The sequence below is a fragment of the Malaclemys terrapin genome, chromosome 9 (genome assembly GCF_027887155.1).
Source record: "Malaclemys terrapin pileata isolate rMalTer1 chromosome 9, rMalTer1.hap1, whole genome shotgun sequence".
In the NCBI taxonomy this organism is placed as follows: Eukaryota; Metazoa; Chordata; order Testudines; family Emydidae; genus Malaclemys; species Malaclemys terrapin.
The window spans coordinates 1,919,363-1,931,828 of NC_071513.1; the positions used below are offsets into that span (position 1 = coordinate 1,919,363).

General features: G+C 50.3%; 1 protein-coding gene across 4 annotated transcripts in view; it reads right to left on the reverse strand.

Moving 5' to 3' along the window:
* Nucleotides 1-10,694, reverse strand: part of IL13RA2 (interleukin 13 receptor subunit alpha 2) — a 30,389-nt gene extending 19,695 nt beyond the window's left edge. Inside the window, exons 1-4 of one of the 4 annotated variants that reach the window (XM_054039928.1) lie at nt 10,395-10,694; nt 8,482-8,574; nt 4,057-4,206; nt 2,539-2,690 (exon numbers count right to left, since the gene is read on the reverse strand). In XM_054039928.1, the coding sequence (XP_053895903.1) occupies nt 2,539-2,690; nt 4,057-4,135 (231 nt within the window). In that variant the 5' untranslated portion in view covers nt 4,136-4,206; nt 8,482-8,574; nt 10,395-10,694. Of the gene's footprint in view, nt 1-2,538; nt 2,691-4,056; nt 4,207-8,481; nt 8,817-10,394 lie in introns of all 4 variants that reach the window. The other 3 variants (XM_054039927.1, XM_054039926.1, XM_054039929.1) reach the window with 3 other exon arrangements.
* Nucleotides 10,695-12,466: the final 1,772 nt, after the last annotated feature.

Here is a 12,466-nt window from a genome sequence, read left to right on the forward strand (position 1 = left end):
GGGGTGGATATCCTTCACGGCACTGTCATGAAACCCTGAAATTCATCCAACCTAATCCCATGATCCAGCTATTCCCGTGTCCTGTCTCAACCAGTAGCCAGCACCAGATATTACAGGGGAAGGTGCGAAAACTCCCAAATAGACAATTCTGGAACAACCTGCCCAGAGGAAAGATTCTTCCTTAACACGACCAGTGTATGTTGCCCCTTAATCAGTTAGTTTCTCGTTTGTATGGGTCTCTCACTGCAGCAGGGGACCATTTTAAAGAGGAGGCAGGAGACTCTAGGGGAGGTGGCCCCTTGCAGCGTTTAACAGAGATGCTATAGAAAGGGCCAGCCCAGATTAGACCGACGTACCAGCAGAAGGAGATGAGTCATGCAAACCTGCGTTCCCTTTTAACTGATTCTTCATGTGACAAAGTGCAACCAATCTCCCCACATCAGGGAGATGGAGCTAGTAATTCCTAGTTTGCTAGGAATTAATCTCACCAAATCTGGGACTTTTACAATTTTTTGAGCATTTAATATTTTTCCTGAACTTGGGAAAAAATTTTCTAACACCAAGTAACTTGAAGACAAACAAATGAAGGCTTAAATTTAAAAACCAAAGAAGGAAAAGAAATGGAGAAGGATTAAAATGAAAGAGAAAGAAATGGGATTTATGTAAAGAAAAAGAAGAGAAACAGCTGCACCCGATTCCTGTCCCACCTGCAGCACTGCAATGGATGCACACAGCCCCTGCACTTGCAGGGTTTGTTAGGAGCCCAAGAATATAAAAAAGTCTCTTGAGCCACGTGCTTCTGACCAGCCTCTGACTAACCTCCCTACCCCGGGGCTCTGACGCTCACACAGCCTTTTACACACGCTGCTCCCGGTGGGCACATGCTCTGGTTTTGTGACTTCATCTTTCATTTCTTCTGTGTACTCTAGGCTGCCAAGAGAGTAAGTTAGTTAATAAGCCCTGTCCGTGTCAAAACTTTTGGCAGGACACTGGGTACTGGTGATTCACACGATGATGTTATCTGTCTGTCTTTCTTCCTGATCTGCATTTTACAAGATGCTTTGGCTGCTTCATCTGAGTCCGCTCCTGCTCTTCTAGTTTGTCTCTTTATTTCTTCTTCGTTATCTTTGCTAATTTACAGAATTCTGACTTTTTTCTTCAAAGATTTCTTTTTCTTTCCTTTTTGAGCTGCTACTAAAATCATCTTGGACAAATGAGCACACCCAGACATTCCTGTATCACTAAAGGTTTGACTTTCCCCAACCAAAGCGGAGAAACCCTGACACACACTTAGCAGCGCATTTCCCCTTTCATGACCTATTCAATCCCTCCTAGCAATGGGGATTGGTGACTAGAGCTCTTCCCTGCTTTAGGACTCTCCTCTGAATAGTCAGCCAGTCAAGTCTGTGGCCTAGCGCTAAAGGCAGCATGACAGAGTGTGCCCAGTGTAGACGAAACGGTCCAGCAGTGGTAGCGTGGTATTGGCCGCACTCTGATATTCCACTTTCTATCCTTTTCACCTCTCAACTTGACCTGTTCTCTAGGAGCCCACTGAGGTCTCTGGAAAGCCTCCCCTTGTCTTCCGTGGGTTTTGCAAATGGCCCTACAGAGAAGTGTGTCCAACACAATATTGTGTGATTCTTTTTGGGGGGGGCATTTCTAAATATCTGACAGTGAGCAATTGGAACGTTGGGTGTCTGTTCCTCTGGCTCTGTTACGTTTACCCGTGTGGGAGCCTTATCTCCGAGCCCACGGACAAGTATTTCAACAATCCTGCTTACAGCAGGCATATCTGCTTCCTCCTTGCTACATTTTAATGAGATAAGATGGGCAATTTTATTTTATGGATGATTTCGGTTCAGACCATCTCTCAGAGATAAATGTAAATTCACCTCTACCTCGGTAGAAGGCTGCCCTCGGGAGCCAAAAAATCTTACCGCATTATAGGTGAAACCGTGTTATATTGAACTTGCTTTGATCCACCGGAGCACGCAGCTCCCCCCCGCCCCCCAGAGCGCTGCTTTACCGCGTTATATCCGAATTCGTGTTATATCGGGTCGCGTCGTATCGGGGTAGAGGTGTAGTCATAAAAAATACCATCGCGGGTAAAAGAAATGTTAGAATGTTCGGAGAGCGAATCAAACGTAATCTCACCTTTATAAAGCACTTTTCATCCCAAAGGATCACAGGCACTTTACAGACTCCCAGTTCTGCAGAGACCGACTCCTAGTGCATTGAATACTATGAAATTACGCTTGGCAATCCGCACCACACCCAGCTGGAAGGGTTTGCAGAAACAGGCCCTCAATTGGTCCCAAAGGTTTTGGCGGCTGCTGTTAAGCTGTAAAATATTGTCATCCTATTCCCAGACCTACGTTTCTACATCATTCGTCTTTTTGGTTGACAGTTTGACCTTGTCAAAGGAAGTTGCTTTAATTACCAACTTCATATCGTTCACTTAAAAAAGGTGTAATCAACAGATGAAACAAAGGGGAAGCAGTAGCAACATACTATACCCCAAGCTCTGCTTTAACTCACCTTCCAATCCGCGTCGCCCGTGCTCCGGTATTTTAATTTATATTTGATTGTACACTGATCGAGGGTTAGCAGGGAAGGTGGAGGCTGCCATTCTATATAGAGATGGCCTAAAAGTCCAGGGTCAATTATCTGAAGATTGCGGGGAGGTTCAACTGAAACAGGAAAAGCAGTTGGATAAAATAAGTTGTTTTAGAGAAATAAAATAACCCAGATATTTCAAACTATGATATTGCGCAGACAAACTGCCTTTTAACCACAGAATCTCGAAATGCTTTGCACCAAGGTCACTGCACCACCAAAAACTGCCACTGCCTCCAGGATTAAGCACGAATTACTTGGACTCCATTCAAAAAGTGTTTTAACGATGTTCCGAAGCAAGACTCAACAGTTTAGGACAGGTAATGAAAAATGTTGGCTCCATTGAAATGGCCAGGCTTGGCATGGGTAATTGTAACTTGGACGGGGCACCAGGGCTCATAACTCTGTTCCTGTGAAAAATGTCACGTTTCTCACGCTTCCAGGCTGACTCAGCCTCCTCCCAGCACATGTGCACCCAGCCAGGGAAAGACATTTTTGGGTGTAAAATCAGCACTGGGCACTCTGGGGTCTGAGAGTTACGCTCGGCTCTTTCCCGCACCAGTAATCCTAGGTCCAAATCAAGAGCTTTGGTGACACCTGTGCAATCTCATGTAGTCAGATGATGGCTTGCAGCCTGCTGGGCTGCCCTCTTGCTTCCCGCCAGGCTGCCCAGAGGTAATTGCCTTAAACTGTTTGCTACACGCGGCTGATGCATAAGAAGGAGAAGACTCCAGCTTGCTCTGCCCAGGTGTAATTCACACCTCCCTGGGCCAGCTCTGGAGAATCTGGCCCCATGGAAGTGTCACGTGGGAGAGGACTGCAACGCTGAGTCCCCAAGTCACATGGCTCAGTCACCTGGAGGCATTTATCTTTGAGCGGGGAACAGACGCGTTTCAGTTCCTCTCTTTTATCATTGGAAGCACGCACTGCATTTTGACAGCCAACAAACATTCATTACGAGAAGAAACAATTTTATTGCCAGTTCCCTTCAGGTTGTAAGTTAGCCCCATCCACCAGATTAAGCTGCTACATTCGGCTTCACTGGGAAATACTGAGGAGTATTTTTCTCGGACACCCAAGGTGCGTTTAGACATTACAGCAACATGTAATAGATGTATTGTACATCAGCACTGGATGCCCCTTCCTGCTTCCACTGAAGTTAATTGCAAAGCTCCCATGAAGCATAGTAGCATGTTTGCCCAGTCCTGCAATTGTAAACCCTTCGACAGGGGTCTGCCCATGAAAAGCTAAGACTTAGGAATCATCCTCCTACTGTTTTAGACACAACAAATCCTGCATCTTGGCAGGGGGGTAGATTAGACGGCCCTTGCAGTCCCTTCTAGCCCTATGCTCTATAAACAGCTTGGTAAATTTCTGCATATGATTTAATCTGAAGCGAGCATTAGACAACAGTGTTATCATGACCGCTCCTTGATTTACCTGCTATATGGTGTTCTGAGGAACCTCTGCAGAACCATGCTAGGATTATGGTGACAGCACAAATCCACTGGATGTCCATTTATGTGTAAGACTTCAAAGCTTCCCACTGGGAAGTGTATTAGGCCAGAAAAGTAGTTGCACACGAGAAACCTACAAAATAAGCCGGGTTGAAAACTAGTTAAGGTATATAACCAGCTACACCAGAGAAGCAGATTTCCTGCTGCCTTGTGAGCACAAGTAACAACCTTCCAAGCATTTTATCAATGGTGATACTAAATGCCAATCACAATGTTATATGCAGTGTGGTTGTAGCCATGTCTGTCAGAGGATATTAGAGACACAAGGTGGGGGAGGGGATATGTTTTATTTGACCAATTTCTGTTGGTCAGAGATGAGCTTTCAGGTTAGGGAGATGTTCCGATTTTATAGGGACAGTCCCGATTTTTGGGTCTTTTTCTTATATAGGCTCCTGTTACGTCCCACCCCCGTCCCAATTTTTCACACTTGCTCTCTGGTCACCCTATTTCAAGTGTACACAAACCTGAAGAAGAGCTCTGTGCGAGCTTGTCTCTCTCACAGGGATTTCTGCAGAAAATGCCCATTTTTAATTAACATTTTTGGGTTTTCATCAGAAAACAGAAACCCCCAAACCTGAACACTTTTCAGCTTTGAGCAACTGAAAACAGAGAAATTTCAGCCAGCTCCCAAAAACGTTAAGCATTTGATCAAAATTTCAGCTTTTGGTGGCTCAAAACAAACCAAAACCAAACTCTGTTTTCTGGGTTCCAGTTTCTCAATGAAAACATGGAAATTTTTGAAGAAAGATTTCAGCAGAACACACACACACAAATCAGTATTTCATGGAAACAAAACTCATTTCCTGCCCAGCTCTTCCAGATAGACTGGATCAGATGAGCTAGTCCAGGGGGCATCAGGGGACCGATTGCAGCCTCTGCCCTACATGAATCCCGCAGTCAGACACAGAGTGGGGCTGGGGCAGGGGCTCCCAGAGGAGGCAGAACCAGGGGAAGATTTAAGAAGCTGTAGGGACGGAAGGGAACAGCAATCAGGGGGCTCCTCAAAAAATCCTGGATTAATAAAGGGCAGGAACAGGCGAGATACCCAGATCCATTCCCCTCTCCCTATCCCTCCCCCTTCAGCAGACAACCCCCCCCCCCTCCCACCCAGGACGTGAGGGATTTTGGAGAAGTGGGAGCAGGCATCACCCTGAGACACAAGGCTGATTCCAACGATTTCTTGGGCTGGCTACTCCCCTTGGGAACTGGATCCCACATGGCAACAGTGCAAACTGCTTTCAGACCACGGCTGGGGAAAGCCGGTAAGTTCACCTGGATGCCACTGCAGGAGGTGGCGTCTGAACACTAGTAAGAATTGCTTACGCTGGTACCGGGACTGATGTCAAGGAACCAGTTACTGTGCCAGCGGATGCAAGTTCCACTGTAAAGTCAACGGAGGGGCAACATTACAGCAGAGTTTGGAAACCCAAGTTCTTACAGTGAACACCAATTCCACTTTCTTGAAGAATTTGAGAATTTCTCCCAGTCTGAAATATTCGGCTCCGACGAACGTGACCTGGATTCAGTCTAAGAACAAGTCTTTCTTACATAGCTTTCCCTTGGATAGCTCCTCAGACGTACCTGTGTGACCCCCCTTACCTCTGACCAGCACGGACCTGGGCCAGGCAGGGCTGAAGGTGGCATCCCAGAACCATTGCTGCCCCATTGTCCAGCGACCCTCCGCTACACAGAGAGGAGGTTGGAGGGAGGGAACTAGAGCAGCCCCATATGTCTCGACGGAGGGGAGCTCGGATTGGTTCTTTACCCCAGAAACCTCCCCTCATTCTGGGGGGACAGTTGAGAGAGACAGAGAGGAAGGGAGTGTCCCACTCCCCTCACCTGTTTTTTCAGTTTTCCCAACCCTCAAGTGGGAAACGGTCGAGTTCGATTCCCACAGAGCCTATCGCACCACTGGGCAGGGAATGGCTGTCCGGCCCACCACTGAGCTGCCACTGACCGGTACCTCAGGCTAGGGTGACCAGACACTAAGTGGGCAGTAATAGGAGCCTATATAAGAAAAAGACCCAAAAATCAGGACTGTCCCTATAAAATCGGGACATCTGGTCCCCCTGCCTCAGGCAGGAGGGAAAGCAGACAGCTGATTGCTAAGCTCACTAGCCCATCCCCTGGAAAGCGACTGCTGAGACCAAGACTGCTCCGCGGTTCCTCGGCCCCTCAGACGAGACAGACACCTGCAGCATCGACAGGTGCGCTGCCAACAGGCCCCTGGCCGGGCGGCTGGCAGGTTAGAGAGCTGACATAGCAAGTAGGGTCAGGGAGACTTTGTGAGTGGTTAAATGAAAGAACAAAAGGTTTAGGGCATCATCCAGGGATGGCTGCGTATCTATATTTTAACAGTCTAGCCAGATTCCCATGTATTACAGATGATATCACTTGTTCTTTGCATTGTTTGTGTTTAGAACGTCTAGTGTTTATATAAAGCTCATCGGGTGTTTGAGAATTGTGTGCTCCTTTATGAAGTGAGTATGGTCCCCCAGGGAGACGGGGGATTGCCCATTATTTCCCAGGAGCCACCACCCATATCAGAGTCCTGACTTCAGCAGGGAGACCCAGATGGGCAGAATGAGCCGAGACCTCAGGAGGTAAAGCGCACCCCACACCTCCGGAGTCTGTACCTTCAGAGCCACCGGGGGCTGGGGTGGGGAGAAGGTTACACAGAAATTCATTTAGGCTTGCAAACCCTGTGAAATAGGGGAGTGTTTTCCCCATAGGTGTGTAAGGTATTCAGCCACTTACAGGACAGAGACATTGGGCAGGTTATTAGAAAGCTGCCAGTCCAGCATCACAGCAACTTGGGATTTGCCTTCCTAAGGGATCCTTGTTTACAGACTATGAACTAATCACACACTACAGCAGAACTGGTTGACATTGTGATGGGATATGGAGATGGATTCACACACAATTTGTTTGCTCAAGTCTAGCAAAGGAAGGAGAGAAAAAATACAGAGACTGCATCCTTGGTGTGCCTCTAGCAGGAGCTTGCAATGCCCTAGAGCCTGGAAGGGCTGGGTCTGTCCTTTCGGTTCTGCTACCACCCTCAAGAATATTGCAGTACCAGGGTATCTGATGGAATGAGGAGAAACCTCATTGTCTTAAAAAAAAAAAAACAGCAAACTTTATGGCAGCCAGAACCCTCACAGCTCACGGGGCAATTTCCCCTGGAGCTGGCAACAGACCTCTCCACCCACTGAACGAACGCTGTCCTTCAGGCCAGAACCTGGGATTTGGCCCGGAGCCGCTTTGCAGGGGGCTCCGCTGACTGACAGGCTGCAAACACAGAAAGCCGGCATGTAAATATAAAGCAGACCTTGGGCAGCTCCAGTTCACGCTCTGCTCAATTTATTTACAGCTCAGAGTGCAGAAAGAGATTATACACTAGAGTAGTAGGGGGTAGGAGAGAAGTAAAAGCCTGATGCTAGATTAAGGGATACTGAAGACAGGTGTTAGAAAATATCCTAACAGTAAAGAATTCCTACTGTTAAAAACACAGGCTGGAGCGGAAAGAGTCTATAAAATACACATCAATGGCTTTTAACAAGATCAGTTATAAAGGTAATTTTCAAAAGTACATTTCAGTGGGGAAATTATCCTTTCTATTTCCTCCCTGTCTCCTAGGGGCATTGTGTGGCTCATATAAGCTTATACTAGTGAAGTGCTTTGACATGCTTGGATTAAAAGCCTTATACAATTGCAATTTGTGGTTTCTGCTACAGTAAAAGAGAACAGAATGGTGCCAGAGAATGCAAGGGCAGAGCCAGGAAGCACGTACATTCCAAAATCAAAGACAGTCACATAAATGTTAGTGACCAGCATAAGCCAACAACAACAGGAATGTGAGTGGCTCTAGTTTATGGATATAAATGAAGACAACACTGAAATATACAATTTTTAGTGTGATATCAAGAAATACCCGGAGGATATTTACACACAGTACATGAGTGCAGTTAGTCTGTAGAAAGTCAAATACAATATCTGTGATCACAACATAAAATGTGTCCTGTTGAAAAAACCCATCAGACTTGGTATGTGCATATGTTTCAGTACCAGAAAGATCCTTGCAGTTAGGAGTCAGGTGAGAGCCTGATACAACCTCCCCTGTGAGCAGCACTGATTTGCACAATTGAGAAAGCCACCAGAAATAATTACACAGGTGATTTCCATTTCCCATCTAAAGAATTAAGCACAAATGGCCAACAGAAAACATTTAGTAGATGAGGCAGATTTTAATAAAAATAATTGCAATTAGTTAGTAACAAATAAGCTACAGCTAAACCAAGACGCACATTCAAACTCAAGGACAACATTTTAAAACTACAGAAGTTCTTACCTAGAGCCCTGGGATGTGTTTTACAGCAGAGGTTAAAGCCGGACTGAGTGTTCTTTCCAGCAGGCAGTTCCTTAGCTGCCCTGGTTAATAAATCTGTTGGTTGAAGAATTAGGAGTTCTCCACAAAGAGTCAGAGTGCTTTAATCTGTTCCCCTCTGCAAAATTGAGTGACCCATTGTAATGATGTTGCAATAGTCAAAAGATCATAGCCTTGACCAGGCTGGTTGTTGGGACAGGAAATCCAGAAACTCCTGTTTTTGCTAAGCCTTGGTGTTAAGCACTGCTATAAATATCCTGGTAAATGCACAGCGATCTTTTAAGTGCTCTGATGATTCACTGTGATGGAAAACAAATGGGACGTCTATAATTTCTCATCTCAAATTCCCCTTCCCCGGGGCACTGACACACCTCCCCACCCACCATGCTGCCAAGTAACACACATCTTGCCACCCCCTGGCTGCCCTCGCCCCGTTTGGTTTGTCACTGGCTTCTCTCCCCTTTCAGGTGATCTAGTCTGCGGCCCCTCTGGATTCAGCCCTTCCTAGCAGCTGTAGGATCTCAACCAGCCCTGAGCCCTGCATCCACTCTGTGACCCCGCATCTCTCCCTCCAACACCTCCTGGCTTCCTTCCACTAGTCATGGGGGGCCGGGGGAGAATTCCTCACAAAAGATCCATAAAGCCACTGCCTCACCCCCACCCCCCTTCAAATCTCTGTGCCCATAAAAACCTGCCCCCTCTGGGCAATGTTTGTGCAGCTAGCAAGCTGGAGCAGCTGTTAGATGCACTCTCATTTCACTGTTACTTCATCTCCCCCCACCACACACACACACACACTGCTCCCTCCCTCTCTTCCATTCACCCATTTCATCCCCCTGATACATTCTGTCATAAATCTGCTCTGTTACTTCTGAGGCAGGGACAGTCTTTTTATTACTCATTTGTCCCGCCTGTAGCCCTGACCCTGGACGGGGGGCTCTGGGTACCAGTAATCATCATCCCCTGGACTCAGACAGTTTAGAGCTTTTTGTGTCTCTAGAAGCTGCAGAAGACCTGTCCGAAGATGCTGCCCTATAAATGATCCATTTCCAGCTGCGTCCTAGAGCGTCCTAGAAGCAATGAATCAAAACAAATTCAAGGTATTTTTTTTTTTTTTTGCAACAGTTACATCTGCGTGTTTCCAGATTCTCTCAGTTTGGGAACAATAGAGGATGTTCTAAGGCCAAAATTGCAGCTGGTGTTCCCCAACCTGCCAAACTGCACGTATATTGCAAGGGATAGGTTATTGTCAGCTACTCAGAGAGCCAGTAAGAAAACAGAGTACACTGAAAAGATTTCACAAAAACACTTCTTTACTGGAATCATGAAGGAGAAACAACCTCAAATCTCCACCCAGTGCTTACCATACTTCTGTTTCAAATGGAACCCAGTCCAAATAGCTATACCATTATTCTCTAGCTGGAGTCAGTGGAAGTTTTGCCTGAGTGAGGAACACAGACCTGACCTGTCACCACTTATGTTGTTTATCTTTTGTTTTCCCTCTGCTTGAATACTGAAATATAGATACAAAACACCTGCACCCCCTGCTCACAGGTACTGTTGCCAGGCTGTTGTGGTTGGGGTGAAAGCTCTGTGGGCTGCAGAAAGTTTACATCCAAAATTAATTTTTAATTTATGAAGCCATCCCTAATCACATGACACCTGCTTGGTCCTGGTGTCCCTTCAGGAGTGCTGTGAAAGGCCAGCACTGACAGAAACAACAGCAGCATTTCCACAATCCAAGCAACCTTAAGAAATTTGCAAGCATGAGCCTCAGTGCAAGGAAAACATCTGACCCTACAACACTGGCTGTCTCCTTACCGGCACCGCCCAGAGTAGACATCCGGCACAGGGGATTAGGTGACATGGCAACCTACCAAAGCAGGGGAAAGCTCCCCACACAGAGGACAATTGATTTTCACTGGTAGGTGAGAAGAACCCGGAGCTCCCGTTGGATACTGTACGTTGGCCTGGTCACTGGGACGCTCGCTGCACCCGATGACTCCCAGACGACGCTCAGGCTGTCTGCGTGGGCACAGTGACTTTCCAGCACCATGACAGGGAGCCTGCTGCCCTCTGGGGACTTTCACCATCTCCCCCGACTCAGCCACATGCTGCTCTCTCTCTTTGGCCGAGGCGGCGTCCGCGTCCTTTGCACTTTGCCTCGGGTGCAGAGAAGTCTGGTCAAAGGCACTGTGGGGGGAGGGCGGAGGCAAGGCGGGGCCTGAGCAACAGGGCCCAATTGGGGTGGGGAAATTGCTTGCAGGGCCATGAATGTAGGGCCGGGGGGGCAGGGGTGTGGGAGGGGTGTGTAGGAAGGGGCTCAGGGCAGGGGATTGGGGTGCAGGAGGGAGTGCAGGGTGTGGGAGGGGGTGCAGTGTGCAGGAAGGGGCTCAGGGCAGAGGGTTGGGGTGCAGGAGGGAGTGCAGGGTGTGGGAGGGGGTGCAGTGTGCAGGAAGGGGCTCAGAGCAGGGGGTTGGGGCAGAAGAGGGGTGCAGGGTGCAGGAGGGGGTGCACAGTGCGGGAGGGGGCTCAGGGCTGGGGGTTAGGGTGCAGGAGGGGGTGCACAGTGCGGGAGGGGGCTCAGGGCTGGGGGTTAGGGTGCAGGAGGGGGCTCAGGGCAGGGGGTTGAGGTGCAGGAGGGCGTGCAGGGTGCGGGATGGGGCTCAGGGCAGGGGTTTTGGGGTGCAGTAGGGGTCTCAGGGCAGGGGGTTGGGGTGCAGGAGGGGTGCAGGGCAAGGGGTTGGGGCAGAAGAGGGGTGCAGGGCACAGGAGGGGGTGCACAGTGTGGGAGGGGGCTCAGGGCAGGGGGTTGGGGTGCAGCAGGGGTCTCAGGGTGGGGGGTTGGGGCAGAGGAGGGGGTGCACAGTGCGGGAGGGGGCTCAGGGCTGGGGGTTAGGGTGCAGGAGGGGTGCAGGGTGCAGAAGGGGGCTCAGGGCAGGGGGTTGAGGTGCAGCAGGGGTCTCAGGGCAGGGGGTTGGGGTGCAGCAGGGGTCTCAGGGTGGGGGGTTGGGGCAGAGGAGGGGGTGCACAGTGCGGGAGGGGGCTCAGGGCTGGGGGTTAGGGTGCAGGAGGGGTGCAGGGTGCAGAAGGGGGCTCAGGGCAGGGGGTTGAGGTGCAGCAGGGGTCTCAGGGCAGGGGGTTGGGGCAGAAGAGGGGTGCAGGGCACAGGAGGGGGTGCACAGTGTGGGAGGGGGCTCAGGGCAGGGGGTTGGGGTGCAGCAGGGGTCTCAGGGTGGGGGGTTGGGGCAGAGGAGGGGGTGCACAGTGCGGGAGGGGGCTCAGGGCTGGGGGTTAGGGTGCAGGAGGGGGTGCACAGTGCGGGAGGGGGCTCAGGGCTGGGGGTTAGGGTGCAGGAGGGGTGCAGGGTGCAGAAGGGGGCTCAGGGCAGGGGGTTGAGGTGCAGCAGGGGTCTCAGGGCAGGGGGTTGGGGTGCAGCAGGGGTCTCAGGGTGGGGGGTTGGGGCAGAGGAGGGGGTGCACAGTGCGGGAGGGGGCTCAGGGCTGGGGGTTAGGGTGCAGGAGGGGTGCAGGGTGCAGAAGGGGGCTCAGGGCAGGGGGTTGGGGTGCAGCAGGGGTCTCAGGGTGGGGGGTTGGGGCAGAGGAGGGGGTGCACAGTGCGGGAGGGGGCTCAGGGCTGGGGGTTAGGGTGCAGGAGGGGTGCAGGGTGCAGAAGGGGGCTCAGGGCAGGGGGTTGAGGTGCAGCAGGGGTCTCAGGGCAGGGGGTTGGGGTGCAGGAGGGGTGCGGGGTGTGGGAGGGGGTGCAGTGTGCAGGAAGGGACTCAGAGCAGGGGGTTGGGGCAGAGGAGGGGTGCAGGATGCGGGAGGGGGCTCAGGATAGGGGGTTGGGGTGCGGGGTGCAGGAGGAGTTCGCGGTGAGGGCTCCAGCCTGGCACCGCTTACCTGGAGCTGCTCCGGGGTGGCAGCAGCGCACAGCGGGGCCAGGGCAG